A 26,054-nucleotide genomic window follows, 5' to 3' on the forward strand; every position below is an offset into this window, starting at 1 on the left:
CCTGCACATAGAGAAAACATATGCAGGGGCTGAGTACTTGATGCACCCAGTGAACTCATGCCCGAAAACATTCATCGTTAAGATATGTCAAGCCATCATCGAGTGAATCCCGGGTTTTACTTTAAAGGCCGAGAAACACTAAAGTTCATTTCTTTAAAAAGTGTCCGCGCGGACTAACATCATCCTCCAACATATACCATATCTGAACCATCATGTAAACGAGACTATGGCCACAATCTCGATCACTGGACCGGCCGACCTAGGGGACGACTCACGATCCCTATCAGTGCACTAGTCCGAGTAGGGACTCACTCCCTAGTCAGACCCGAATTCGTTAACTATCAAAGTCTAGTAGGATATTATCCCAGTAGACAATCAGATGGGCAATTCAAAACATAAAAACGGCATGACATACTATTTTAAACCACCCTTATTTCACCATAAACATATCATTTCAAAATAAAAGAATTTAAGTAGTAAAGCCCACCTTAAAAGCTTAGGATTTCCGTAAAATTCCTCGTTCCGACTTTTAGCGTGCGTGCGAACCACCTTTTCGGAAAACACATAACATTCATATCAAAACGCGGAAACGACGAAAATTAGAATGCATGTACTCTAATTAAATTCCTTAAATCTTCTTTCTCGGTTTCCGTGCATTTTTGGTTATTCGGCGGTCGCCCAAGGTGTCGCGGGCAACGCCGGTCGGCCGCTTACACCAATACTTCCCTCCGTTGGCTCCTCGTATTTTTCTCCACGATGTAGGAATAAATTCCCAAAAAATATTTAAGCGCATAATTAAATTATCGCAACTATTTCTCTTCGAAAACATATTATTTCGGACTTGGGATTATTCCGAGAAATAAATAATTCCCCACGATTAACTTATCGGCCCAAGGATTTAATTAGAAGGCCCAAGCCTTAATTATTTCCCCACCTTATATCTCCCATTTAAATTATTAGTGGGCCCAAAAGAAATAGCCCACATTAAAATAAATCCCAAACCTTATTTCTCCTTAATCAATCAACAAGGCCCAATTTAAAGAAAAAGAAAAAAAACCCAAAACATCTCCTCCACTTCCATCGGTCAATTCCTTTCCCCCAATTCATTTCTTCTTCTCAAAACACAACCCAATCCCATTTCAAATCCCTAATTCATAATGGATCCCCAAATTAGAAAACTGTACAGCAGCTTCTTCTCCCTCCCTTCCTCGGCGAAAATTGACGATTCCTCTGCGTCGCCGGCTGCCCCGTCGTCGTTCCACCGTCGACGTCACGATGCCGCTGCTGTCTCGCCAAGAAGACGCGATGCCGCTGCTGTCTCCCAGCCGTCACCGGGTCAGTCTTCTGCAGCGATTCGCCGCCACTGTGGAGCCAGGCTGCTGCCATCGTCGCCGGAAGAGCTGCTGCTGTACCTATCAGCCGAACAGCAACGCCGGGCAGGCGCCTCACCGTTGTTGCTCCTCCACTCACTGCTCGGCAGCCTCCGAAACGACACCGCGCCGCCCCGAGCAACTCCGAACAGCCACTGCGCAGTCCCAAGACGTCCCGAACCCAACCCGAACAGCCCCGCACAACCCCGAAAGATAAGTTCTCATTCAATTATGTTTCTTTTCGTTTTTAGCTTCGATTGCACAGTGATGGGCATTCGCTTGTTGGAGTTTGATTGTTGAAGGAAATTATGAGTGAGAGTGATGTATGATGAACATGATATGAATAACATCGATAAAAGGAAATGGATTTATACCTTCGTTGCTATGAATTTGACTGTGAAACGTATGGGAAAACAAAATGGCAGCAGTTCCTCCCACTGTATCTCTCTCGGCTCTCTCTGTATTTGTTGAACAAAAGAATGTTGAAGTGAAAGGGTAGGAGAGGAGATAAATGAATCCTAGAATTAAATTTGTGTGACCTTTGATTTTGCAGAATTGAATTGTGGAAGATGGAGGGTGGAAGGTTACTTGCAGCTGGAGAGTCCCCATGGATGGAGAAGTTGGCGAGGAGAAAGAGAGAGGAAAAATTTGGGCTTGCAAAATAAATGAATTGGCTCAACAATTATTTGTGGAGTTGGGCTAAAAAATATATATATATATAAGGGAATTTGATGGCCCAACACTCTTTTAAAATTGTTAAGGACATTTGGACTTGATTTGAATTTATTTGGGTCGGCCCAAGCCACTTTTTATATACTCATTGGGCTCTAATTTAATTTGAGAGACCCAACTATACACATACTTTATTTTCTCGCATTTCTTTCGATAATTAAAATTCACGGAGCTTTAATTAATTTCGTTATCTTGTCTCCAACAAAGATTAAAATCGCCAAACGCAACAATTTATATTTGGTGTTGTTCCAAATATAAATTCCTCAACCGTTCCTCGATTTATGTGCGCCAAGCACTAAAACCCATCTCAACATCTCATTCATTAATTGCCTCGTAGTAGCTTGGTGTTGTTCCACGTACTATAAAAAGTTCGGGTGTTACATTCTATCCACCTTAACAGAAATTTCGTCCCGAAATTTGCTCATCTCATAACATTATCAATCATACTCCATTCATTATCACGTCCAACATCAATTGCATAAACATTTCTCATTTCAAAACATTTTACCTTCTCTTTCGTTGAGCGCAGCGAGACGGAATGTTGAGCCTTTAATGAATACTCTCTTAGTCTAGCGAAACGAGTCTAGACTAGATTGAATAAAAGACTCTCGGTCCAGAGCGGAAGGAAAAATTGCTCAGATACCATTCTGTCACGACCGCACTTCCTAAGGATAGAAAGCACAGTGGATCGCGACTAGTGGGGGAATTAAGAAGCGGGGAAGAAGGGGGAAAACAATCAAGGGGTACAACATGTAGATCAAAAGGCGAAATTCCATTATCAATTCAAAGTTTCAAATCTCGAAAGTACATAACATGAATGACATAGTTTGACAATCCAATGGAAATAAAAGAAATTCTTAAAACGTAGAGTAGCGGAAGCAATTGAGAGTTTAGCTACTACTATGTATGAAGACATAATAGTAACCGGACCAGTTCTTGAATCATCACTCAACATCCTCCGCCTCCCGACCTCGCTCAACCTGCACATAGAGAAAACATATGCAGGGGCTGAGTACTTGATGCACCCAGTGAACTCATGCCCGAAAACATTCATCGTTAAGATATGTCAAGCCATCATCGAGTGAATCCCGGGTTTTACTTTAAAGGCCGAGAAACACTAAAGTTCATTTCTTTAAAAAGTGTCCGCGCGGACTAACATCATCCTCCAACATATACCATATCTGAACCATCATGTAAACGAGACTGTGGCCACAATCTCGATCACTGGACCGGCCGACCTAGGGGACGACTCACGATCCCTATCAGTGCACTAGTCCGAGTAGGGACTCACTCCCTAGTCAGACCCGAATTCGTTAACTATCAAAGTCTAGTAGGATATTATCCCAGTAGAAAATCAGATGGGCAATTCAAAACATAAAAACAGCATGACATACTATTTTAAACCACCCTTATTTCACCATAAACATATCATTTCAAAATAAAAGAATTTAAGTAGTAAAGCCCACCTCAAAAGCTTAGGATTTCCGTAAAATTCCTCGTTCCGACTTTTAGCGTGCGTGCGAACCACCTTTTCGGAAAACACATAACATTCATATCAAAACGCGGAAACGACGAAAATTAGAATGCATGTACTCTAATTAAATTCCTTAAATCTTCTTTCTCGGTTTCCATGTATTTTTGGTAATTCGGCGGTCGCCCAAGGTGTCGCGGGCAACGCCGGTCGGCCGCTTACACCAATACTTCCCTCCGTTGGCTCCTCGTATTTTTCTCCACGATGTAGGAATAAATTCCCAAAAAATATTTAAGCGCATAATTAAATTATCGCAACTATTTCTCTTCGAAAACATATTATTTCGGACTTGGGATTATTCCGAGAAATAAATAATTCCCCACGATTAACTTATTGGCCCAAGGATTTAATTAGAAGGCCCAAGCCTTAATTATTTCCCCACCTTATATCTCCCATTTAAATTATTAGTGGGCCCAAAAGAAATAGCCCACATTAAAATAAATCCCAAACCTTATTTCTCCTTAATCAATCAACAAGGCCCAATTTAAAGAAAAAGAAAAAAAAACCCAAAACATCTCCTCCACTTCCATCGGTCAATTCCTTTCCCCTAATTCATTTCTTCTTCTCAAAACACAACCCAATCCCATTTCAAATCCCTAATTCATAATGGATCCCCAAATTAGAAAACTGTACAGCAGCTTCTTCTCCCTCCCTTCCTCGGCGAAAATTGACGATTCCTCTGCGTCGCCGGCTGCCCCGTCGTCGTTCCACCGTCGACGTCACGATGCCGCTGCTGTCTCGCTAAGAAGACGCGATGCCGCTGCTGTCTCCGAGCCGTCACCGGGTCAGTCTTCTGCAGCGATTCGCCGCCACTGTGGAGCCAGGCTGCTGCCATCGTCGCCGGAAGAGCTGCTGCTGTACCGATCAGCCGAACAGCAACGCCGGGCAGGCGCCTCACCGTTGTTGCTCCTCCACTCACTGCTCGGCAGCCTCCGAAACGACACCGCGCCGCCCCGAGCAACTCCGAACAGCCACTGCGCAGTCCCGAAACGTCCCGAACCCAACCCGAACAGCCCCGCACAACCCCGAAAGATAAGTTCTCATTCAATTATGTTTCTTTTCGTTTTTAGCTTCGATTACACAGTGATGGGCATTCGCTTGTTGGAGTTTGATTGTTGAAGGAAATTATGAGTGAGAGTGATGTATGATGAACATGATATGAATAACATCGATAAAAGGAAATGGATTTATACCTTCGTTGCTATGAATTTGACTGTGAAACGTATGGGAAAACAAAATGGCAGCAGTTCCTCCCACTGTATCTCTCTCGGCTCTCTCTGTATTTGTTGAACAAAAGAATGTTGAAGTGAAAGGGTAGGAGAGGAGATAAATGAATCCTAGAATTAAATTTGTGTGACCTTTGATTTTGCAGAATTGAATTGTGGAAGATGGAGGGTGGAAGGTTATTTGCAGCTGGAGAGTCCCCATGGATGGAGAAGTTGGCGCAGGAGAAAGAGAGAGGAAAAATTTGGGCTTGCAAAATAAATGAATTGGCTCAACAATTATTTGTGGAGTTGGGCTAAAATATATATATATATATATATATATATATATATATATATATATATATATATAAGGGAATTTGATGGCCCAACACTCTTTTGAAATTGTTAAGGACATTTGGACTTGATTTGAATTTATTTGGGTCTGCCCAAGCCACTTTTTATATACTCATTGGGCTCTAATTTAATTTGAGAGACCCAACTATACACATACTTTATTTTCTCGCATTTCTTTCGATAATTAAAATTCACGGAGCTTTAACTAATTTCGTTATCTTGTCTCCAACAAAGATTAAAATCGCCAAACGCAACAATTTATATTTGGTGTTGTTCCAAATATAAATTCCTCAACCGTTCCTCGATTTATGTGCGCCAAGCACTAAAACCCATCTCAACATCTCATTCATTAATTGCCTCGTAGTAGCTTGGTGTTGTTCCACGTACTATAAAAATTCCGGGTGTTACATTCTGTCCACCTTAACAGAAATTTCGTCCCGAAATTTGCTCATCTCATAACATTATCAATCATACTCCATTCATTATCACGTCCAACATCAATTGCATAAACATTTCTCATTTCAAAACATTTTACCTTCTCTTTCGTTGAGCGCAGCGAGACGGAATGTTGAGCCTTTAATGAATACTCTCTTAGTCTAGCGAAACGAGTCTAGACTAGATTGAATAAAAGACTCTCGGTCCAGAGCGGAAGGAAAAATTGCTCTGATACCATTCTGTCACGACCGCACTTCCTAAGGATAGAAAGCACGGTGGATCGCGACTAGTGGGGGAATTAAGAAGCGGGGAAGAAGGGGGGAAACAATCAAGGGGTACAACATGTAGATCAAAAGGCGAAATTCCATTATCAATTCAAATTTTCAAATCTCGAAAGTACATAACATGAATGACATAGTTTGACAATCCAATGGAAATAAAAGAAATTCTTAAAACGTAGAGTAGCGGAAGCAATTGAGAGTTTAGCTACTACTATGTATGAAGACATAATAGTAACCGGACCAGTTCTTGAATCATCACTCAACATCCTCCGCCTCCCGACCTCGCTCAACCTGCACATAGAGAAAACATATGCAGGGGCTGAGTACTTGATGCACCCAGTGAACTCATGCCCGAAAACATTCATCGTTAAGATATGTCAAGCCATCATCGAGTGAATCCCGGGTTTTACTTTAAAGGCCGAGAAACACTAAAGTTCATTTCTTTAAAAAGTGTCCGCGCGGACTAACATCATCCTCCAACATATACCATATCTGAACCATCATGTAAACGAGACTGTGGCCACAATCTCGATCACTGGACCGGCCGACCTAGGTGACGACTCACGATCCCTATCAGTGCACTAGTCCGAGTAGGGACTCACTCCCTAGTCAGACCCGAATTCGTTAACTATCAAAGTCTAGTAGGATATTATCCCAGTAGACAATCAGATGGACAATTCAAAACATAAAAACGGCATGACATACTATTTTAAACCACCCTTATTTCACCATAAACATATCATTTCAAAATAAAAGAATTTAAGTAGTAAAGCCCACCTTAAAAGCTTAGGATTTCCGTAAAATTCCTCGTTCCGACTTTTAGCGTGCGTGCGAACCACCTTTTCGGAAAACACATAACATTCATATCAAAACGCGGAAACGACGAAAATTAGAATGCATGTACTCTAATTAAATTCCTTAAATCTTCTTTCTCGGTTTCCGTGCATTTTTGGTTATTCGGCGGTCGCCCAAGGTGTCGCGGGCAACGCCGGTCGGCCGCTTACACCAATACTTCCCTCCGTTGGCTCCTCGTATTTTTCTCCACGATGTAGGAATAAATTCCCAAAAAATATTTAAGCGCATAATTAAATTATCGCAACTATTTCTCTTCGAAAACATATTATTTCGGACTTGGGATTATTCCGAGAAATAAATAATTCCCCACGATTAACTTATCGGCCCAAGGATTTAATTAGAAGGCCCAAGCCTTAATTATTTCCCCACCTTATATCTCCCATTTAAATTATTAGTGGGCCCAAAAGAAATAGCCCACATTAAAATAAATCCCAAACCTTATTTCTCCTTAATCAATCAACAAAGCCCAATTTAAAGAAAAAGAAAAAAAAAACCCAAAACATCTCCTCCACTTCCATCGGTCAATTCCTTTCCCCTAATTCATTTCTTCTTCTCAAAACACAACCCAATCCCATTTCAAATCCCTAATTCATAATGGATCCCCAATTTAGAAAACTGTACAGCAGCTTCTTCTCCCTCCCTTCCTCGGCGAAAATTGACGATTCCTCTGCGTCGCCGGCTGCCCCATCGTCGTTCCACCGTCGACGTCACGATGCCGCTGCTGTCTCGCCAAGAAGACGCGATGCCGCTGCTGTCTCCCAGCCGTCACCGGGTCAGTCTTCTGCAGCGATTCGCCGCCACTGTGGAGCCAGGCTGCTGCCATCGTCGCCAGAAGAGCTGCTGCTGTACCGATCAGCCGAACAGCAACGCCGGGCAGGCGCCTCACCGTTGTTGCTCCTCCACTCACTGCTCGGCAACCTCCGAAACGACACCGCGCCGCCCCGAGCAACTCCGAACAGCCACTGCGCAGTCCCGAAACGTCCCGAACCCAACCCGAACAGCCCCGCACAACCCCGAAAGATAAGTTCTCATTCAATTATGTTTCTTTTCGTTTTTAGCTTCGATTACACAGTGATGGGCATTCGCTTGTTGGAGTTTGATTGTTGAAGGAAATTATGAGTGAGAGTGATGTATGATGAACATGATATGAATAACATCGATAAAAGGAAATGGATTTATACCTTCGTTGCTATAAATTTGACTGTGAAACGTATGGGAAAACAAAATGGCAGCAGTTCCTTCCATTGTATCTCTCTCGGCTCTCTCTGTATTTGTTGAACAAAAGAATGTTGAAGTGAAATGGTAGGAGAGGAGATAAATGAATCCTAGAATTAAATTTGTGTGACCTTTGATTTGCAGAATTGAATTGTGGAAGATGGAGGGTGGAAGGTTACTTGGATGGAGAAGTTGGCGCAGGAGAAAGAGAGAGGAAAAATTTGGGCTTGCAAAATGAATGAATTGGCTCAACAATTATTTGTGGAGTTGGGCTAAAAAAAAAAATATATAAGGGAATTTGATGGCCCAACACTCTTTTAAAATTGTTAAGGACATTTGGACTTGATTTGAATTTATTTGGGTCGGCCCAAGCCACTTTTTATATACTCATTGGGCTCTAATTTAATTTGAGAGACCCAACTATACACATACTTTATTTTCTCGCATTTCTTTCGATAATTAAAATTCACGGAGCTTTAACTAATTTCGTTATCTTGTCTCCAACAAAGATTAAAATCGCCAAACGCAACAATTTATATTTGGTGTTGTTCCAAATATAAATTCCTCAACCGTTCCTCGATTTATGTGCGCCAAGCACTAAAACCCATCTCAACATCTCATTCATTAATTGCCTCGTAGTAGCTTGGTGTTGTTCCACGTACTATAAAAAGTCCGGGTGTTACATTCTGTCCACCTTAACAGAAATTTCGTCCCGAAATTTGCTCATCTCATAACATTATCAATCATACTCCATTCATTATCACGTCCAACATCAATTGCATAAACATTTCTCATTTCAAAACATTTTACCTTCTCTTTCGTTGAGCGCAGCGAGACGGAATGTTGAGCCTTTAATGAATACTCTCTTAGTCTAGCGAAACGAGTCTAGACTAGATTGAATAAAAGACTCTCGGTCCAGAGCGGAAGGAAAATTTGCTCTGATACCATTCTGTCACGACCGCACTTCCTAAGGATAGAAAGCACGGTGGATCGCGACTAGTGGGGGAATTAAGAAGCGGGGAAGAAGGGGGGAAACAATCAAGGGGTACAACATGTAGATCAAAAGGCGAAATTCCATTATCAATTCAAATTTTCAAATCTCGAAAGTACATAACATGAATGACATAGTTTGACAATCCAATGGAAATAAAAGAAATTCTTAAAACGTAGAGTAGCGGAAGCAATTGAGAGTTTAGCTACTACTATGTATGAAGACATAATAGTAACCGGACCAGTTCTTGAATCATCACTCAACATCCTCCGCCTCCCGACCTCGCTCAACCTGCACATAGAGAAAACATATGCAGGGGCTGAGTACTTGATGCACCCAGTGAACTCATGCCCGAAAACATTCATCGTTAAGATATGTCAAGCCATCATCGAGTGAATCCCGGGTTTTACTTTAAAGGCCGAGAAACACTAAAGTTCATTTCTTTAAAAAGTGTCCGCGCGGACTAACATCATCCTCCAACATATACCATATCTGAACCATCATGTAAACGAGACTGTGGCCACAATCTCGATCACTGGACCGGCCGACCTAGGGGACGACTCACGATCCCTATCAGTGCACTAGTCCGAGTAGGGACTCACTCCCTAGTCAGACCCGAATTCGTTAACTATCAAAGTCTAGTAGGATATTATCCCAGTAGACAATCAGATGGGCAATTCAAAACATAAAAATGGCATGACATACTATTTTAAACCACCCTTATTTCACCATAAACATATCATTTCAAAATAAAAGAATTTAAGTAGTAAAGCCCACCTTAAAAGCTTAGGATTTCCGTAAAATTCCTCGTTCCGACTTTTAGCGTGCGTGCGAACCACCTTTTCGGAAAACACATAACATTCATATCAAAACGCGGAAACGACGAAAATTAGAATGCATGTACTCTAATTAAATTCCTTAAATCTTCTTTCTCGGTTTCCGTGCATTTTTGGTTATTCGGCGGTCGCCCAAGGTGTTGCGGGCAACGCCGGTCGGCCGCTTACACCAATACTTCCCTCCGTTGGCTCCTCGTATTTTTCTCCACGATGTAGGAATAAATTCCCAAAAAATATTTAAGCGCATAATTAAATTATCGCAACTATTTCTCTTCGAAAACATATTATTTCGGACTTGGGATTATTCCGAGAAATAAATAATTCCCCACGATTAACTTATCGGCCCAAGGATTTAATTAGAAGGCCCAAGCCTTAATTATTTCCCCACCTTATATCTCCCATTTAAATTATTAGTGGGCCCAAAAGAAATAGCCCACATTAAAATAAATCCCAAACCTTATTTCTCCTTAATCAATCAACAAGGCCCAATTTAAAGAAAAAGAAAAAAAACCCAAAACATCTCCTCCACTTCCATCGGTCAATTCCTTTCCCCCAATTCATTTCTTCTTCTCAAAACACAACCCAATCCCATTTCAAATCCCTAATTCATAATGGATCCCCAAATTAGAAAACTGTACAGCAGCTTCTTCTCCCTCCCTTCCTCGGCGAAAATTGACGATTCCTCTGCGTCGCCGGCTGCCCCGTCGTCGTTCCACCGTCGACGTCACGATGCCGCTGCTGTCTCGCCAAGAAGACGCGATGCCGCTGCTGTCTCCCAGCCGTCACCGGGTCAGTCTTCTGCAGCGATTCGCCGCCACTGTGGAGCCAGGCTGCTGCCATCGTCGCCGGAAGAGCTGCTGCTGTACCTATCAGCCGAACAGCAACGCCGGGCAGGCGCCTCACCGTTGTTGCTCCTCCACTCACTGCTCGGCAGCCTCCGAAACGACACCGCGCCGCCCCGAGCAACTCCGAACAGCCACTGCGCAGTCCCGAAACGTCCCGAACCCAACCCGAACAGCCCCGCACAACCCCGAAAGATAAGTTCTCATTCAATTATGTTTCTTTTCGTTTTTAGCTTCGATTGCACAGTGATGGGCATTCGCTTGTTGGAGTTTGATTGTTGAAGGAAATTATGAGTGAGAGTGATGTATGATGAACATGATATGAATAACATCGATAAAAGGAAATGGATTTATACCTTCGTTGCTATAAATTTGACTGTGAAACGTATGGGAAAACAAAATGGCAGCAGTTCCTTCCATTGTATCTCTCTCGGCTCTCTCTGTATTTGTTGAACAAAAGAATGTTGAAGTGAAAGGGCAGGAGAGGAGATAAATGAATCCTAGAATTAAATTTGTGTGACCTTTGATTTGCAGAATTGAATTGTGGAAGATGGAGGGTGGAAGGTTACTTGGATGGAGAAGTTGGCGCAGGAGAAAGAGAGAGGAAAAATTTGGGCTTGCAAAATGAATGAATTGGCTCAACAATTATTTGTGGAGTTGGGCTAAAAAAAAAAATATATAAGGGAATTTGATGGCCCAACACTCTTTTAAAATTGTTAAGGACATTTGGACTTGATTTGAATTTATTTGGGTCGGCCCAAGCCACTTTTTATATACTCATTGGGCTCTAATTTAATTTGAGAGACCCAACTATACACATACTTTATTTTCTCGCATTTCTTTCGATAATTAAAATTCACGGAGCTTTAACTAATTTCGTTATCTTGTCTCCAACAAAGATTAAAATCGCCAAACGCAACAATTTATATTTGGTGTTGTTCCAAATATAAATTCCTCAACCGTTCCTCGATTTATGTGCGCCAAGCACTAAAACCCATCTCAACATCTCATTCATTAATTGCCTCGTAGTAGCTTGGTGTTGTTCCACGTACTATAAAAAGTCCGGGTGTTACATTCTGTCCACCTTAACAGAAATTTCGTCCCGAAATTTGCTCATCTCATAACATTATCAATCATACTCCATTCATTATCACGTCCAACATCAATTGCATAAACATTTCTCATTTCAAAACATTTTACCTTCTCTTTCGTTGAGCGCAGCGAGACGGAATGTTGAGCCTTTAATGAATACTCTCTTAGTCTAGCGAAACGAGTCTAGACTAGATTGAATAAAAGACTCTCGGTCCAGAGCGGAAGGAAAATTTGCTCTGATACCATTCTGTCACGACCGCACTTCCTAAGGATAGAAAGCACGGTGGATCGCGACTAGTGGGGGAATTAAGAAGCGGGGAAGAAGGGGGGAAACAATCAAGGGGTACAACATGTAGATCAAAAGGCGAAATTCCATTATCAATTCAAATTTTCAAATCTCGAAAGTACATAACATGAATGACATAGTTTGACAATCCAATGGAAATAAAAGAAATTCTTAAAACGTAGAGTAGCGGAAGCAATTGAGAGTTTAGCTACTACTATGTATGAAGACATAATAGTAACCGGACCAGTTCTTGAATCATCACTCAACATCCTCCGCCTCCCGACCTCGCTCAACCTGCACATAGAGAAAACATATGCAGGGGCTGAGTACTTGATGCACCCAGTGAACTCATGCCCGAAAACATTCATCGTTAAGATATGTCAAGCCATCATCGAGTGAATCCCGGGTTTTACTTTAAAGGCCGAGAAACACTAAAGTTCATTTCTTTAAAAAGTGTCCGCGCGGACTAACATCATCCTCCAACATATACCATATCTGAACCATCATGTAAACGAGACTGTGGCCACAATCTCGATCACTGGACCGGCCGACCTAGGGGACGACTCACGATCCCTATCAGTGCACTAGTCCGAGTAGGGACTCACTCCCTAGTCAGACCCGAATTCGTTAACTATCAAAGTCTAGTAGGATATTATCCCAGTAGACAATCAGATGGGCAATTCAAAACATAAAAACGGCATGACATACTATTTTAAACCACCCTTATTTCACCATAAACATATCATTTCAAAATAAAAGAATTTAAGTAGTAAAGCCCACCTTAAAAGCTTAGGATTTCCGTAAAATTCCTCGTTCCGACTTTTAGCGTGCGTGCGAACCACCTTTTCGGAAAACACATAACATTCATATCAAAACGCGGAAACGACGAAAATTAGAATGCATGTACTCTAATTAAATTCCTTAAATCTTCTTTCTCGGTTTCCGTGCATTTTTGGTTATTCGGCGGTCGCCCAAGGTGTCGCGGGCAACGCCGGTCGGCCGCTTACACCAATACTTCCCTCCGTTGGCTCCTCGTATTTTTCTCCACGATGTAGGAATAAATTCCCAAAAAATATTTAAGCGCATAATTAAATTATCGCAACTATTTCTCTTCGAAAACATATTATTTCGGACTTGGGATTATTCCGAGAAATAAATAATTCCCCACGATTAACTTATCGGCCCAAGGATTTAATTAGAAGGCCCAAGCCTTAATTATTTCCCCACCTTATATCTCCCATTTAAATTATTAGTGGGCCCAAAAGAAATAGCCCACATTAAAATAAATCCCAAACCTTATTTCTCCTTAATCAATCAACAAAGCCCAATTTAAAGAAAAAGAAAAAAAAACCCAAAACATCTCCTCCACTTCCATCGGTCAATTCCTTTCCCCTAATTCATTTCTTCTTCTCAAAACACAACCCAATCCCATTTCAAATCCCTAATTCATAATGGATCCCCAAATTAGAAAACTGTACAGCAGCTTCTTCTCCCTCCCTTCCTCGGCGAAAATTGACGATTCCTCTGCGTCGCCGGCTGCCCCATCGTCGTTCCACCGTCGACGTCACGATGCCGCTGCTGTCTCGCCAAGAAGACGTGATGCCGCTGCTGTCTCCCAGCCGTCACCGGGTCAGTCTTCTGCAGCGATTCGCCGCCACTGTGGAGCCAGGCTGCTGCCATCGTCGCCAGAAGAGCTGCTGCTGTACCGATCAGCCGAACAGCAACGCCGGGCAGGCGCCTCACCGTTGTTGCTCCTCCACTCACTGCTCGGCAACCTCCGAAACGACACCGCGCCGCCCCGAGCAACTCCGAACAGCCACTGCGCAGTCCCGAAACGTCCCGAACCCAACCCGAACAGCCCCGCACAACCCCGAAAGATAAGTTCTCATTCAATTATGTTTCTTTTCGTTTTTAGCTTCGATTACACAGTGATGGGCATTCGCTTGTTGGAGTTTGATTGTTGAAGGAAATTATGAGTGAGAGTGATGTATGATGAACATGATATGAATAACATCGATAAAAGGAAATGGATTTATACCTTCGTTGCTATAAATTTGACTGTGAAACGTATGAGAAAACAAAATGGCAGCAGTTCCTTCCATTGTATCTCTCTCGGCTCTCTCTGTATTTGTTGAACAAAAGAATGTTGAAGTGAAAGGGTAGGAGAGGAGATAAATGAATCCTAGAATTAAATTTGTGTGACCTTTGATTTTGCAGAATTGAATTGTGAAGATGGAGGGTGGAAGGTTACTTGGATGGAGAAGTTGGCGCAGGAGAAAGAGAGAGGAAAAATTTGGGCTTGCAAAATGAATGAATTGGCTCAACAATTATTTGTGGAGTTGGGCTAAAAAAAATATATATAAGGGAATTTGATGGCCCAACACTCTTTTAAAATTGTTAAGGACATTTGGACTTGATTTGAATTTATTTGGGTCGGCCCAAGCCACTTTTTATATACTCATTGGGCTCTAATTTAATTTGAGAGACCCAACTATACACATACTTTATTTTCTCGCATTTCTTTCGATAATTAAAATTCATGGAGCTTTAACTAATTTCGTTATCTTGTCTCCAACAAAGATTAAAATCGCCAAACGCAACAATTTATATTTGGTGTTGTTCCAAATATAAATTCCTCAACCGTTCCTCGATTTATGCGCGCCAAGCACTAAAACCCATCTCAACATCTCATTCATTAATTGCCTCATAGTAGCTTGGTGTTGTTCCACGTACTATAAAAAGTCCGGGTGTTACAAGATTATACTAACTTAGAGAAAGTTACGACGAAAACAGAGACGAACAATTTAACACTTAAAACAACCGGAAACATTAGATCTAAACTAACTAGGCAGAATGAAAAGAAATCAGCATGACAATTTGAACAGAAATCAACTTCATAGCATTAAACATGTTCGGATCTTCAACAAGTACTTCAAAGCAACAAAAGTCTAAAGCAAATAAGATCCAACTTAAGGAAAATGCAAGTAAATTAAACTACGAAAAGCACAATAAAAGTGTTTTGCCACTCCGGGCGATGGAACTTCTAAACTATGATCTTGCTGGCTGGAACGAGGATGACTGGAACTCCGGGAGCTTCTGGATCTCAAGTGATCATGGCTGTGGCGAGGAACGAGAAATACGAAAGACAATGCTAAAGGAGTGATCTATCGAAGAGATTGCTAACTAAGCTTAGGAGTCTTCTAACTACTCGATGATCCTCTTCTCTCTCCAAGTGGCTTCTTTATATAGGGAGGCCTCCCTTGATTTTTAGGGTAGACTTCAGGCGATGAAATGACTCTTCTGCCCCCTTGCTAGCGGCTGATCTTCCCAGCTATCTTTCTTCTCCATCTCGAGCCGTTTTGACATGTATACTGGTCAGTATGAGATCTTTCTGACGCCCTTCTCACTTGAATCATTCCGAAACTCTCCTACTGGCTAGAACGCTTAACCTGCACACTTTGAGCAACTGTTTTGCAAATCTAATCATTTACGCACATCATACTGACCCGTAACCAAGGCCTAGAATACGACTTATCAATACCCTCTGTCGGCGGTGGCGTAGAGAAGTCCTTAGACCGAGAATTTTTTAGGCGAGCCTTGATGGCGATGTGCATTTCCACGGGGTCAGCGTCGGTGGGAAAACTTCTGAGTAAGAAGCCCACACACCTTATGTCATTCAGGTTCATAACTGGGAGTGGGTCGATGATCCTAGGAGGTAATAAAGGGGTTCTGGTAGTTGATGGGCTGGGTGGTAATAAGGATCTCTGATTATCACTGTTGATGCCGGCTCCTGAAGAAAACGAGGAGGTACTGGAAACCTCGAGTTGATTGTCCTTCATTTCTTTCTGATTATGTTTGCGGGTGATTTGAATTGGAGAGAATTAGATGAGGATAGCACAAAGGTAGCTGATGCAAAAGTGAGATCCGAAAGACCCCCTTTTATGCTTGGACTCCGACTGTTGAGATTCGCGTCTGTTGAGATCTTTGCGATGTTTCGCGTGCCGGCGCGCCTTTTTAGAATGCCAGATGGCAAGGCTTCTCCGATATGGTTCTTTTGTCTTTTCAATTCAACAGTCGGCGCCGCCTGACACCTCTCTAATTACTGCACACGTCTTATCATCACCTGCTCTTATCAACACAACCACTGTACCATTAATTAAATTCAAATTGCACTGATCACGCGGACCCTTAAATCGCGATGTCCACTCTCATGATTCCACTTGATCAGTTTCTTTCCTCTACTTCCGACTTTTGATTTACTAAGAAAATAAAACTTAACACACTAAAAAAAGAAAACTATTTACACTAACAAAGGTTCGACCGGGTTTCCTTGGAATATCACTTGATCAGATTAAGAATTTAGAATTTGTCACTTGATCAAGCAGATTATCCATGAATACCCCGATCACACCTTATACCTATTTACTGTTGCGAGCTAGGCATTGGTAGTGACATGTAGTCAACTACAAACACCTCTATTCTGTTCCTTCTGGGTAATTCTCATTCCTCCAAACCGTTGGTCCTTCTTGCGAGCTTTGCCCTTTTGGGTGCAAATTGCTCCCAACTACTCTGTTTGCCTTGATCAATCCTCCTTCCCTGGCAGACCCGCTGTTCCTCAGACTTGGACTTGATCAAATGCAGGTGCCCTTCGGGGAACTTGTCTGGAGTGGCTCCCTTTTTTTCTTTCTGCAGAACTCGGCGCCGGTGACTCGCCTCTGTATTTTCACATTTTTTTCTATCAACTGCCTCCCATTCAAATTCCTGTAGGAGGAGTAACCATCTGATCAAGTGTGGGTTTGATTTCTTCTTCAATGACAGGTACTTGATGGCCGCATGGTCAGTATACACCAGCACCTTGGAACCAAGTAGGTGATGTCTGAACTCCTCAAATGCAAAGACTACTGACAGCATTTCCTTTTCGGTCGCATCATAGTTCCTTTGCGCCCGACCCAATGCTTTTGACGCGTAGAGGAAAACATGACCCTTCCCTTGGATTCTCTGACTTAATATTGCTCCCACAGCATGGTTACTAGTTTCACATATCACTTTAGAGGAGTGATTCCAGTCAAGGCCGTAGAATAACTCATGAATCGATCTCTTAGAAATGGGAACGCGGTCTCGTAGACATCAGGAAATTTAAATTTTACGTCATTCTGGGGAGACTTCGTCAGGACCTGTGCTCCTCCGGCGAAATCCTTTATGTCTTCCATGGGCCCCAGCGTGTCTTAACATTGCTCTGATCTCCTCCTGGTTAATAGGGTACGGAAGTTTTGCCATGACTGCTCGATGGTCCGACCAAATTAAACTTTGCTTCTTAGGCATCAGCTGGGATTGATGTTGGGAGAGTAGTTCTCCCTGTTTCTGCAAGCTTGGTTCGACTGGTGTGTGATCTGTCTGGCTGAACAGGTTCTTGAAAACCTTTGGCGATGTTGGTACGGGGAGTAGTTGCCTTGTAAGTGAGAGATTCTTCTTCAGTACTCCTTTTAATGGGATGGTTTGGTCTGGTGGTTTCTTGACCCTGCTTGGTTGAGTAACCTCTCTTGCCTCGGCGGGTTGTGATGGATGGAAAAATTCCATAATTGCCCTCCCAGTGGCTTGATCATCCATTGCTGCAGTCATTGTTGTTTCAAACCAATCTGTTGTCTCTCTCCTGATCAGTTCACCTTTAGCCGAACCAGAGGGTGGCTCCTTGAAGGACTTCTCCTTCGAATGCTTCTGTTTCCGAGGGCTGATGGCGTCTACTGTTTGTATGCTTTCTCTGTCTTGTGGCCTTCTTGCAGCTTCATTATTACCGACTGTAAGCCGCTCTCCTTTAAACTCCAGATTAATTGTCTCATGGCGGACGTCAATGACTGTGTTGGCGGTGGATAAGAAAGGTCTCCCCAAAAGGATTCCAATAGACTCACCCGCTCTTGGTTCCGTCATTTATATAATAAAGAAGTCGGCGGGATACACAAATCTGTTCACCTTGACGATTTCATCTTCCAGAACGCCCTCGGGGTAAATGCAAGACCCGTCTGCCAGCTGTATTTCCATATTAGTTTTGACGAGCGTAGCATTCTCCAGCTTCTCGTATATAGAATACGACATGATATTGACGGAAGCCCCTAGTTCGCACATTGCGTGCTCCATTTGAACGTTTCTGATGGAAATTGGGAGCTTAAATACCCCTGGGTCAGTTCTCTTGGGGGGAAGATCACCAGGTCGGATCACTTCTTCTGCTTCGACCCTCCTTCTCTTCTCAGCAACCTGTTCACGGATGTCAGACTCTTCCTTCGCTGTAACTTGATCAAGGGTCCTGAATTCAAAGTTCGTATTATGACTGGTCCTGGGTGCCGGAAAACTTGCAGTTGAGCTTTGATAAACTCCTTCTGATTTCAAAGAGACTGTGTTGACATTTTCTCGACCCGCTGGTGGTTGCATTGTGGCCGGAATCTTTCCTTCATTTCCTCTCAACTCCCCTAGCGACATGGCGACTTGAGACAAATGCTTCGTAAGCATTTCTAATGCAGCTCTCTGTTCTCTCTGGGCTTCCTGTATCTCTCGCACAGCATCATGGGGCTGGTGTGGGATCATCATATCCCCTGGACCTTCATTTTGCTGCCTGTAATTTCTCTGATTAAGTCGGCCTCCTCCATGGCCTTGCTGGTAATGGTCAGAAGGTCCATATTGCTCTGGCTGGTTCTGGGGGAAGTAGTTCTGTTGGCTTCTTTGCTGGTTTCCTCTTTGGTACGACGGGACATAATTCACCAGAAAAGAAAGAAATAAACTATTTACTCATGCGCTCTACACACAAACATAAAGTAACACCATGCTTCCCCGGCAACGGCGCCATTTTGGTGAGACCGAGAACAACGAATTAGTATTGGATCAAGTTATATGGAAGATAACTGAACCGGTTGGACCAGTTAGCAAATTGTCGCTGCCACTTAATCAATCAATCCTCGAACCGACTCACGCAAGAAAATATTTATAACTCCCGATTTTGCACTACTTTAACAATAAAACGGCAAGTTCGGGGTCGATCCCACAGAGAAGTTGGTGTGTCGAGTGTGTGAGTAGTGAATAGGGGGGTTGACTGCTGCCATGCTTTAACATGGGAGTTTTCTTAACTTTTGTTTTAATCTATCATCAGTAATAAGGCTCGTTTCATGCATCTATTTTGGGTATAAATTCTGTGTTTTCTACGGTGCTAACGCGTATTTATAAGTCCAGGTGCGTGAATAATCTGTCAGACCCAGGAATGAAGATCAATTACCGGAGCAGAGGAAATAGAAGAAAAAAAAGTGAAGACAAAAAGAGCGAAATCCTCAAGGGCACAAATGGCAAATCACGAAGTCCGTTGCCCTAGGGATTTGAGCCACGCCTATAAATATAAGGAAGCTTGCGAAAACATGGGAGGCTCTTAGTTAGAAAATTCCCTAGGTGTTTCGTCTCGCTCTCTAAATTCACTCACTTAGCTCACGCATTTGGTTTCATGGGAGATCTGGGGTAGTATAGTGTGGTGTTTTCTGTTGTTTGGAAGTGTAACACCGTCCTGTTAAGGGCGAAGAAACAATTTACTTTTCGCACATATTTTCTTTCGCCGAATTCCTTGCCGGAAATTCGGCGACTGTTTTGTGACTCGTTTTGCAGTTCTACGGTTAATCTAGCTTCGTTTTCAGTTTTCGTTTTGATTCTGATGCTTACTGTCCTGTTTTACTGAGTTGGGTGTTTTTCGCAATTGAATTGTTGATTGGAGTTAAGATCGGTGAGATCGGAGTTGATCTATTGAATTGAGGTTGAATCGGAGTTGAAATGGTGTTGAAGGTTGCTGATCTGGTTTGGTTGGTGATGAATCAGATAGATCTAGCTTAGATTTCCTTTAAATGTTTGAATCTGAGTACGTATGTTTGGATCTGCATGGAAACTTCTGTTATTGCTGATTTGCTTGGTCCAGTAGATTAGATCTGGTAGTTTTTAGTTTAATCATAGCGTTCATCGTTCAATTTGAAGGATGCTCTGTTTTTATGTTTTGATTTGCTCATTTCGTGTTCGTTTGCTGAAGAAGATGAAGTCGATCGGTAGTTATAGTCGAGTTTTTTTTAGTTTGTTAGTTGCAGCTTTCTGTCAGTAGCCAGTTAGGGAAATCTGTTTTGTCGTTTACTTTTGCATACCTTGTGTCTAGCTATTTTAGGGAACTCATTTACTTGATCTAGGAAATTTGGAGGATGATCGTAAGTTTCTCTCGAATCATGATTGCATCGTTATTTAAAACATTTTTAATTCTCCAGATCTAGTAGTTAGGATAGATTAGGTTTAATTTCTCAGGCCTAGTAGTTAAAACCCAACCCTCTTGTTGCGTGGCAGCAGCCGAACCCTCCAAAGTTCTCTTAATGCATTCTAACCTTCCATCCTCGTGGATTCGATCCAGACTTCCCTATACTAGCCAATAGTATAGAGGGTTGAGGTTTTGAATCGGGGTTGTTGTGACAACGACTGAATTCTGAAAGTTCATGATCTCCTAGACCTTGTGCTCTAACGAATCCTCTGGACCTAAGAATTTATTTTGCAAATACTTAGCATTCTTACGCCGACTGCACACAGCAGCACACAAGCATCCCGCGCTTCAACCAGCTTTCAGTTTGTTGTTTTAATCCTTCACTTTATGCTGTAATTCACACTTGATTTCCTCATCAACCAACGAGTTGCTCAAAAAATCTGTTTACAGAATTGTAAATACATTTATTCATGTTTGTATAGGCATTTTATGTAAATATATTGGTAGGAAATTGTGAGAGTTAATCATCACAACTAACATAATCAACAAGCCAAAAATTCAATTTAGAAGGAGCAATAACATACATAAAGAATTGTAAAGAGGCATTGACGAAGAAATTTGAATAAATTTACAGAACAAAATACACTCCTACTCAAGGAGGGTATACCATCTAGAAAATGCAAACTCCTATTATAATCTAATTTAGCAAAAGAAAAGACGTGGTATTAGTTAAGCTTCTTCACTTTGCCATAAATTGTCATGTGTTACGTAGTAAAATTTTATTCAATGGTGTAAAAGATAAGATGTCCAGATTCGGTCTCTCTTTTACTTTGTAGTATCAAAAACGAAAAATCCAACCTGCGTACGTCATTGCTTACTGCCAAGGTGTTTATTGTGGAAAAGAGTTTCATAATAACATTTTTGTTCTATTTTTTTAATTTTAGTATATCCATAAAAATTAGTTTTATTTTATTTTAGGTAAATTTTTCTTATATGAGGTAAGGTCTATTTTCATTTTTGCAATCACATTTTCTCTCCATTTTTGTCATATATCAATTTTCTATCTTTTCATTTTAATTTATATATCTCAATCAAAATATCATATTTAGAATAAAATCTGTTTAGTCAATTAAATCTTTAAAAATACTGATGAATGACATTTTTTCCCCTCAATTATATTATTCTCAATAATTGCGGTCGTAGATTATTCTTGGTTTGGTATTTGGTTTCATAATTTTTCCCAAGTTTTTGTTCACCATTACAATTTACAACCCACTGTTTGCTATCAAGCAAAGTCTGTCAAAGCTGCTATACTATGGAAAGTGGGCTTTTTCCGTTCCTTTGTTAACAACCAAACCAAGCTGTAATTAAATTGAAAGTGAATAGCATAAATGTGTTACTATTTCGGAATATTTTAAAGCAGTGATGTGGAAAAGAGTAGTTTTATTATTTATAGCAGCCGGTGGATAATTTAGTTTAGTCAGCTATAAATAGAGGAATCGATTTGGGTAAATGGGCACTTCTTCCTTTTCATACACCAACACAACACCAATACAAAACATGGGAAACACAACTGAAGAGAAGCCGCAAATCCCACTTCTCACACCTTACAAAATGGGGAATTTTCAGCTCTCACATAGGTGATGTAAATCAGTCATCCATCTCACTCCCTTAAAAATATCAGTCTCTCCATTCCTACTTTCATGTGGATATATTGTTGTTGTTGTTGTTAATAGTCATTGGAAAAAGTAGGCATTGCTCTTGCAGAATGTGTATTCAGTATTCATTCTGTTTTGGACAGAGTTGTTCTGGCGCCGCTGACGAGGCAGCGGTCTTTCAACAACGTGCCTCAGCCCCACGCCGTGTTGTATTACTCTCAGAGAGCAACCAAAGGCGGTTTTATGCTGACCGAAGCTACCGGAGTTTCTGATACTGCACAAGGGTGATTATGTCATGTGTTTCAAGCATTATATGTGTAAGGTCCTACTTGTTCTTTGACAAGACTATTTTGCTGTTGTAGATACCCCGAAACTCCGGGAATCTGGACAATGGAGCAGGTCGAGGCGTGGAAGCCGATTGTAGATGCGGTTCATTCCAAAGGCGCCCTCTTCTTTTGCCAGATTTGGCATGTAGGCAGGGTCTCAAACACAGGTATTATGCTATTCTGTTAAAACTTAACGGTCAACTGAGTTTTGACTTGATTCACATCACTTCTAACATATTGTTATTTGCATGGATCAATTTTAGACTTTAAAACGCATGGTTGTTACTGGCTGATTGTATGATGCAGGGTTTCAGCCAAACGGGGATGCTCCGATATCATCCACAGACAAAGAACTAACCTCACAAATTCAGTCTAATGACATCGATAATGCTGGATTCTCGCCTCCACGTCGCCTCACAGCCCAAGAAATCCCACAAATTGTCAACCACTTCAGAATTGCTGCAAGGAATGCTATGGCAGCCGGTAAGCCCACTCCTGATCCTCCATACAAAACTACCCTTGTTATTTCATTCATATACACGCTATAATAATCAGGTTTCGATGGAATCGAGGTGCACGGCGCTCACGGCTATCTCATAGACCAGTTCTTGAAAGACGGGGTGAACGACCGGACCGATCAATACGGAGGGTCTCTCGAGAACCGGTGTCGTTTCGCTCGTGAGATCATCGAGGCCGTGACAGCCGAAGTAGGGGCAGACAGGGTCGGCATCCGCCTCTCACCCTTTGCAAACTATATGGAGTCCGGGGACTCGGATCCTACCACTCTCGGCCTTCACCTGGCCGAGACTTTGAGCAGATACGGGATTCTCTACTGCCACATGGTCGAGCCGAGGATGAAAACTTTAGGTGAGAAAACCGAGTGCCTGCACAGCCTTGTCCCGATGAGACGGGCGTTTAAAGGCACCTTTATTGTCGCGGGTGGCTACGACAGGGAAGACGGGAACAAAGCCGTGGAGGAGGATCGCGCTGATCTCGTTGCATTCGGACGCCTTTTCTTGGCTAACCCTGATCTGCCTAAGAGGTTTGAGATGAATGCTCCTTTGAATAAATATGATAGGAATACTTTCTATTTGCCTGATCCTGTTGTAGGCTATACCGATTATCCATTTCTTGATGAAACTGCTTGATTTGGAAGTTAGATCAATAGCCAAAAAGGAATTACATATCTCTATGGTATGATTTAGTAAAGTATGAATAAAGGTGTTTTTTTATGTTGAGATTTTGTTGTAGTTTGAATTATCACCTATATTGTTTAATGTCGATTTAAATGAATCTAGGTAAATTTCTAACCTACTTGCTTTTACTGATATATCCATAGTTATTCCCGCTAAATAACAAAAACCTAAAGTGAGAAAAACCAATCCCAAATCGATTCCAAATGTCATACGACGAGAAACCAGCAATAGAGTCAGCAAACCGCAAAATAAGAGCAAGCAAGAATGTAGCAGTTGCATTCAAACTCAATGGAGGAAATTACCCGCTATGGTCACGAATAATGAAAGTTGCTATCGGGAGTAGGGGAGGCTACTCTCATATAAACGGGAAGCCAATCCCACCACTGCATGCCAGGAAGCAAGGAGTACGATGAATGGGAGGAGACAGATCTGATCGTCTTCTCGTGTGTTGAGTATGAATAACCACCGAATGAAAACAAGAACAAGTATGTAGAAGAGAAAGTTTGAGAGAGCTTCAACCGAGAGAATCTTATTGATGTGTAATCTCAAGAAGTGTTTTACAAAAAAGAATTTCTAAATCAAGATATCTCTATTTATACAATCAACTAATTAAGCAAGTGAATAAGGTCTTCACAAAAGTGGTTGTAACTGCCGTTCATACTTCCAACGGCTAGTAGCCCTAGCTCAACTAACATTTGAACTACTCTTCTTGATTATGTGTTGTGTTACTTATCCTAAGCTCCCATGCACCTTCACTTGCTATGATCAGCCATTTCTTAACAATCTCCACCTTGGCTAATCAGAGCAATACTAAAAAAACCACTGCATGCAATTCCACAAGCTCGCAGCAATATTGAAACTTTTCTTTGGCTAGGGGTTTGGTTAACATATCAGCAGGGTTATGAGCCGTATCAATCTTTATCACTTTGACCCTCCCACTTTCTACCTCATCCCTTATGAAGTGCAGCCTTACATCAATGTCTTTGCTACGTTCATGAAACATTTGATGCCTCGCAAGACATAAGGCTCCACTGTTGTCACAGTGTACCGCTACACTTTTCTGTTGCACACCAAATTCAGCCACGAGTCCAAGTAGCTATTTACTCTCTTTTACTGCTAAAGTTAAGGAAATGTACTCAGCTTCAGTTGTGGATAAAGCCACCACATTTTGGAGAGTTGACTTCCAACATATAGCTGATCCGAACAAGGTGAAAATGTACCCAGTCTGTGACCTTGATACACCTTCTTGTATCAAGGTTTGCAGCGTAGTCTGAGTCACAGTAGCCCACCAAAGGCTCTTTCTCAGCTCCACCTTGATCAGTAAACACTATTGCTAACTTATCTGCATCTCCTAGATATCTTAAAGTCCATTTCAAAGCACTTCAGTGATGTCTGCCAAAATCTGCCATATATCTGCTCGTTGTGCTTATAGCATGGGCTACGTCAGGCCTTGTACATATCATCAAGTACATTAAACTCCCAACAATATTAGAGTAGGGAACTAGCTGCATCTCCTTCTTCTCTTCATCACTTTTGGCTCTCTGATCACTGGACAGTTTGAAATGCATGGCCATTGGTGTAGCCGTGGCCTTCATGTTATGCACTATGAACTTCTTTAATATCTTTTGAATATAGTCAGTTTGGAACAACCATAACTTCTTCTTGCTTCTATCTCTGCCTATATCCATTCCAATGATCCTCCTTGTGCAGCCAAGATCCTTCATCTCAAAGTCTGATTTTAGTTGTTCTTTCACCTTTCTGACCTCCTTCATGTCTGTCCCTGATATCAACATATCATCTACATACAAAAGAAGATACACAGGTGCTTTATCCTTCTCCTTCTTCACAAATACACAACTGTCATAGAGAGATCTAGAGAAGCCCAGATTTGACAAACTCTCACCAAACTTCAAATACCATTGCCTACTGCTTTGTTTACGACCATATATGCTTTTCTTAAGCATACACACCTTTTGTTCAGAGCCAGGGACCTCAAAGCCTTGTGGCTGTGCCATATAGATTGTTTCTTGATGGTCTCCATTCAGAAAAGTTGTCTTAACATCTAATTGCTCCAATTCCCAATCCCTCTTAGCTGCCACTGCCAATAGGACTCGAATGGAGTTATGCTTCACAACTGGAGAGTAGATTTCATTATAGTCTATCCCCCCTTCTTGGTTGAAGCCCTTTGCAACGAGTCTAGCTTTGAATCTTACTTTCTGTGAACTTGTTGATTCGACTTTCTTCTTAAACACCCACTTACATCCAATGATTTTTCCGAACTCAGCTTTGTCAACCAGAATCCATGTCTTGTTGCTTATCATTGACTCAACCTCTTCTTTCATGTCTTGAATCCATTGATCTCTCTATTCCACTGATTGCCTCAGCATAGGAACTAGGCTCAGTAGCCTCTATTTGATCAGCCACATGAAGAGCATAATAGAGCATCTCATAGTCATTGAATCTTGCTGGTGCTTTCACATTGGCTCTTCTTAGCCCGTCCCTTGCTATCTGGTAGTCCTGAGGGTGACTTTGTTGGTGCTGCAGATCATCAGCTCCAACACCCTAGACTCCTTGAACTCCAGCTTGCTC

At 41.9% G+C, this 26,054-nt stretch overlaps 1 protein-coding gene across 1 annotated transcript; it reads left to right on the top strand.

Moving 5' to 3' along the window:
* The first annotated feature begins 21,813 nt into the window (after positions 1-21,813).
* Positions 21,814-23,507, top strand: LOC121780977 (12-oxophytodienoate reductase 1-like). Its single transcript, XM_042178645.1, has 5 exons — positions 21,814-21,925; positions 22,087-22,227; positions 22,306-22,436; positions 22,576-22,752; positions 22,825-23,507. Exons 1-5 carry the CDS (start codon positions 21,846-21,848, stop codon positions 23,415-23,417), a joined length of 1,122 nt encoding a protein of 373 aa, XP_042034579.1. The 5' UTR covers positions 21,814-21,845; the 3' UTR covers positions 23,418-23,507.
* The last annotated feature ends 2,547 nt before the right edge of the window (positions 23,508-26,054 follow it).

Source organism: Salvia splendens, chromosome 20 (assembly GCF_004379255.2).
Source record: "Salvia splendens isolate huo1 chromosome 20, SspV2, whole genome shotgun sequence".
Taxonomy (NCBI): domain Eukaryota; kingdom Viridiplantae; phylum Streptophyta; class Magnoliopsida; order Lamiales; family Lamiaceae; genus Salvia; species Salvia splendens.